The 6,000-nt window shown below is 35.5% G+C and overlaps 1 protein-coding gene across 2 annotated transcripts in view; it reads left to right on the top strand.

Moving 5' to 3' along the window:
• The window catches only part of Ttc1 (Tetratricopeptide repeat domain 1), a 538,489-nt gene that overhangs the window by 159,684 nt on the left and 372,805 nt on the right, over window positions 1–6,000 (top strand). Inside the window, exon 1 of one of the 2 annotated variants that reach the window (XM_068354056.1) lies at window positions 5,376–5,560. The exons of the other annotated variant lie outside the window; for it this stretch is intronic. Coding sequence (XP_068210157.1) covers window positions 5,545–5,560 — 16 coding nt within the window. The 5' untranslated portion in view covers window positions 5,376–5,544. Of the gene's footprint in view, window positions 1–5,375; window positions 5,561–6,000 lie in introns of those variants that run through there. 2 annotated transcript variants of the gene reach the window in all.

Below are 6,000 nucleotides of genomic sequence, written 5' to 3'. Positions count from 1 at the left end.
TTATTATTATTATTATTATTGTTATTATTATTATTATTATTAGCCAACTTACATCCCTAGTTGGAAAAAGCGGGATGCTATAAGCCCAAGGGTTTAAACAGGGAGAAATAGCCCAGTGAGGAAAGGAAATAAGGAAATAGATAAACTATAAGAGAAGTAATTAACAACTAAAATAAAATATTTTAAGAACAGTAACAAGATTAGAATAGATTTTTCAATTAATAAACTATAAAAACTTAAAAAAAGAAGAAAAATAAGATGGGATAGTGTGCCCGAGTGTACACTTAAGCAAGAGGACTATAAGTGGAAGACCATGTTACAGAGGCTATGGCATTACCCAAGACTAGAGAACAATGGTTTGATTTTGGAGTGTCCTTCCACAGACTATACCACTTTGTTCTGAAGAACACACACTTTTGAAGAATCGCTGCAGAGTAATAGTGTAGTGAAGTATGAAAGATATAGATAGAAAAATGTGGAAATAAAGTACAAGGTAAGTGAGGCAAAGAGGGCAGCTGACCTGAGGTGAGGTCAGGGATTGGGTCAGTCATATGAAGAGAATAAGAAGAAGTTTTGGAAAGAAGTAAAGAGAGTATGGAAGGCTGGTTTAAGAATTGAAGAGACAATGAAAGATGGAAATGGAAGATTTAATTGCTGTTGCAGGTGTTGAGGTGCCGGTGATGGGAGATGAGAATGAGAGAGGGATTACATGAGAGGAAGTGAGGAGAGCACTAGATGAAATGAGAGTAGGAAAAGCATCTGGTATGGATGGTGTTAGAGCTGAGATGTTGAAGGAAGGGGGTGTGACTGTACTTTGTACTTGAATGGATGGTGAGATTGTTTAATATGTGTTTTGTTTTGTCAATGGTACCAGTAGATTGGGTTTGTGCATGTATTGTACCACTATATAAGGGTAAGGGAGATGTGCATGAGTGTTGTAATTCAAGAGGTATTAGTTTGTTGTGTGTTGTTGGAAAAGTGTATGGTAGAGTATTGATTAATAGGATTAAGGATAAAACAGAGAATGCAATCTTGGAAGTACAGGGTGGTTTTAGAAGAGGTAGGGGTTGTATGAATCAGATTTTTACAGTTAGGCAGATATGCGAGAAATATTTAGCAAAAGGTAAGGAGGTGTATGTTGCGTTTATGGATCTGGAGAAAGCGCATGATAGAATTGATAGGGAAGCAATGTGGAATGTGATGAGGTTATATGGAGTTGGTGGAAGGTTGTTGCAAGCAGTGAAAAGTTTCTACAAAGGTAGTAAAGCATGTGTTAGAATAGGAAATGAAGTGAGCGATTGGTTTCCGGTGAGAGTGGGGCTGAGACAGGGATGTGTGATGTCGCCGTGGTTGTTTAAGTTGTATGTTGATGGAGTGGTGAGAGAGGTGAATGCTTGAGTGCTTTGACGAGGATTGAAACCGGTAGACGAGAAGGACTATGAATGGGAGGTAAATCAGTTGTTGTTTCCGGATGATACTGTACTGGTTGCAAACGCAGAAGAAAAGCCTAGCCGATTAGTGACAGAATTAGGAAGGGTGTGTGAGAGAAGGAAGTTGAGAGTTAACGTGGGTAAGAGTAAGGTAATGAGAGGTACGAGAAGGGAAGGTGTTGCGAATGTGGAATGTTATGTTGAGTGGAGAGTCACTTGAGGAGGTCGATCAGTTAAAGTACTTGGGGTCTGTTGTTGCAGCAAATGGTGGAGTGGAAGCAGATGTATGTGAGAGAGTAAATGAAGGATACAAAGTGTTGGGGGCAGTTAAGGGAGTAGTAAAAAATAGAGGGCTGGGCATGAATGTAAAGAGAATTCTGTATGAGAAAGTGATTGTACCAACTGTGATGTATGGAACGGAGTAGTGGGGAATGAAAGTGACAGAGAGACAGAAATTGAATGTGTCCGAGATGAAGTGTCTAAGGAGTAAGGCTGGTGTATCTCGAGTAGATAGGGTTAGGGACGAAGTAGTGAGGGTGAGAATGGGTGTAAGAAATGAGTTAGCAGCTAGAGTGGATATGAATGTGGTTTGGCCATGTTGAGAGAATGGAAAATGGCTGTCTGCTAAAGAAGGTGATGAATGCAAGAGTTGATGGGAGAAGTACAAGAGGAAGGCCAAGGTCTGGGTGGATGGATGGAATGAAGAAAGCTCTGGGTGATAGGAGGATAGATGTGAGAGAGGCAAGAGAGCATGCTAGAAATAGGAATGAATGGCGAGCAATTGTGACGCAGTTCTGGTAGGCCCTGCTGCTTCCTCCGGTGCCTTGTATGAGTGCGTAGGTAGCAGCAGTAGTGAATTCAGCGTTATGAAGCTTCATTTGTGGTGGATAACGGGGGAGGGTGGGCTGTGGCACCTTAGCAGTACTAGCCAAACTCGGTTGAGTCCCTTGTCAGGCTGGAGGAACGTAGAGAGGAGAGGTCCCCTTTTTTGTTTCATTTGTTTGATGTCAGCTAACCCCCAAAATTGGGGGAAGTGCCTTGGTATATATATATATATATATATATATATATATATATATATATATATATATATATATATATATATATATATATATATATATATATATATATATATATACACGCCTGTGTTCGCGTGCGCTGTTGAAAAAAAAAAAGCAAGCCTATGTCTAGGCTTAGTCTGGTTTGATTTCACCAAATGCACATAATAGGTCCTATAGAAACATTTGTGTGTTGTTTACAAACTTCTTGAATATATATTTAAAGAATCCTACGGCGTAGTCCATATCAATTGCCAAACCAATGATATCATTAACACTCAGAAAGTAAGAGAGACTTCAATTTCTTCGTGGCAGTCTTCGTGTCTTAAGTATTACTAATATCAAGAGGGAGATTATTGTGTATAATGTTTGGGCCCCACATTAGAAGGTTCTGGAACCCACTGACGATGTGCTTCTTGGCTCCAATAACTTGGAACCATCCGTGACTAGACTCGTGTTGACACGATTGGTTGGTCGTATTGTGTAAAGCAATCTCCAGGATCTCCTATATACTTTGAATATCCAGTGTTGATATCTTGAAGTCGTAAGACTTATTCAAAAGACGATTCTAGCTTTAATAGACAAGTCAATGCAACTAATATAGGGATAATCCTGTAGAGTACAACACCCCTTATTTTTCTTACTGGTTTGTTAATTATATTTTTCGACTTACGAAGATGTGTCTAAGGTAAATTATAAGAGATTGGGTTACAATAGTCCACTCCATTGATGTTAGATTAATAGAAAGATGAAAATTGTTGTTTATTGGATTTAATTCAGTGTGATACTTGAATTACGAATTTTACTGGTGATTTAGATCAAAATGACATCAATATTCAGTTGAACCTTGTGAAGGTATCTTAACTTAATTTTTCTTTCTCTCAAACATAGGTTCAGTTTCACTTTAATTTAGTTGTAATTGTTTTAATATCCTCAATTCTTTGACAGTGGTTAGAGCCTATTTAATTTCTTCATCATAAATAGAAAAATTAAATTCTGTCATCCACTTGAATTTCGCTCTGTATCTGTGGTTTTATTATTATTATTATTATTATTATTATTATTATTATTATTATTATTATTATTATTATTATTATTATTATTGGCTAAGCTACAATTTTAGTTGGAAAACCAGGATGCTATAAGCCCAGAGGCCCCAACAGGAAAAATAGCTCAGTGAGGAAAGGAAACAAGGGAAAATTAAATATTTTAAGAACAGCAACAGCATATAAATAAATATTATAATGTAAACTATAAAAAACTTAACAAAACAAGAGAAAGACAAATCAGATAGAAAAGTGTATCAGGGTGTACCCTCAAGCAAGAGAACTCTAATCCAAGACAGTGGAAGACCATGGTACAGAGGCTATAACACTACCCATGACTAGAGAACAATGGTTTGATTTTGGAATTTCTTTCTCCTAGAAGAGCTGCTTACCATAGCTAAAGAGTCTCTTCTCCCTTTACCAAGAGAAAAGTAGCCACTGAACAATTACAGTGTAGTAGTTAACCCCTTTGGCAGACCAGCAGTTGTAGTTACGAATTAAGATTGAATCTAATTTACATAACTGGAACAAATATCTTATAGTTTTATGATACGAATTAAGATTTCCAATCTATACACAATTCTTTCTGCTTTACAAGTAGCAGTTTAGCTACTCAAAGAAAGGTTTCATTAATAATACCAATGAATCGTAAATCTTTAATAAGTAGTTTATGCACGAATGTGCGAAGAAATTAACCAAGGCCAAGTAAAGCTAATATATCCCATTTGTCCTCATCCATCATTTCCAACAGATTACTTACGACGGAACATAGCCAGTCTCCGTAGAATATAATTGCCTGCATAATCACTATGTGCTCCGATAGAGCTTTAACTCTTTCCAAATGATTAGTTGTCCAAGAATCGCATTTTATAGTATTTTGAAAATAGAGAAAATAAATCTGGAATATGTCTGTTGGAATTAAAGTTCTGATAATCAATCCTAGTGTATTTTTTATTTCAAAACAGAATAGGCATACTCACAGTAGGAAACTCATTGCCCACACATAAATACTAGTACTTAAACCTATAATTTTGATTTTTTTTATCAGATAAGCGTGAAATATTTTCCACTATAAATTCACATATTGGCAATGGGGCAACTGGTTAGTTCTTTTACTCTGTCTAATTAATAATCCTAATATCATAATCTATGTTTACTGCTTTAAATGTCATTGCGATTGTTTAACGGAGTCACTATTTTATCAAATAGTTTTCTTAAATGCTCTTCATTTCTGAGGAATGTGTTAATTTCGTTTCCTGTGTATTATGGGTCAATGCTATATGTGCTTGTCCGTAAATACAAGCATGGCATTGTAAAATTATGCAATAATTACCAGGGTTGCCAGTTTGGCCTTTTTTCCGGCCAAAAAAAACCTCAAATTTGACCTTTTGTATTTAAATAGGTTGGCCTTTAGTAATATGAAAAAAGCCGAGCATTAAATACTATATTTTTGACCTTTTTCTATTAATGGGTTGACCTTTTAAAGCCTCTGTTGATTAGAAATTGACCTTTTCTCATTTAGAAAACCTGGCAACCCTGATAATTACTAGTCCGTCAGTGACGCAGGCGTGCCAACTGCGACTATCAATAAGTGGGATAAGAAAACATGCTTTAAGTGTTAGTTTACTATTTCTAAAAAAAATATGAACATCTACAGTTTTTAAATTTGAATGAATGTATAACTTAATAAAGTTTAAAACGCTATCGATAAGACAAGATATCAATTGCTTAGCGGGTCAGCTGGTCCTGTTTGTGGCAATTCTGATGTTGTTACTAGACCAAACGTTATTGCCTGTGACTGTGACTCATTGACTGTCATAACCCTAGTACAAGTTCATATTTATTTTGTTTTAATACAAAGAGTTAAGTGTCGTATACTTCGTTTAATTCATCGGCATAAACTGTACTTACTACGCTTCTTGTAGTAATATTTTCACAGAGATTTTTAGTTTTTTAGAATTGTCAGAGAAGTTTCTATCTCGCCATCAGTAAACATCCACAATTTCACCAATGAACTATGTACAAAGTAAGTTCCTTTCGTTTTTAGTTATAAGATACCTCTCAAATGAACAGAAACCGATGTTTATATTTTACTTGCAACAAGTACTGGGTACTATAATCGAGACCTACCCAATTGATGTCCATTTTAGGCTAGCCGATGATACCCCTAGCCTATGGACCTTTGGTTCTATTGTAGTTTATTACAAGATAATGTAACTTAGGGAAAAACTACTTGTTTCAATAGGAAAAGGTCCGTTCTCGTCGAAAATGACATTCGTTCGTCTCGGAAATGAATAGTTTGAGATATATATATATATATATATATATATATATATATATATATATATATATATATATATATATATATATATATATATATATATATATATATATATATATGTATATATATATATATATATCGGTATTATTTTACCGTATTACAGGGCAATGTAACCTAGGGAAAAA

The sequence above is a fragment of the Palaemon carinicauda genome, chromosome 30 (assembly GCF_036898095.1).
Source record: "Palaemon carinicauda isolate YSFRI2023 chromosome 30, ASM3689809v2, whole genome shotgun sequence".
NCBI lineage: Eukaryota > Metazoa > Arthropoda > Malacostraca > Decapoda > Palaemonidae > Palaemon > Palaemon carinicauda.
This window is presented reverse-complemented; position numbering and strand designations above follow the sequence as displayed.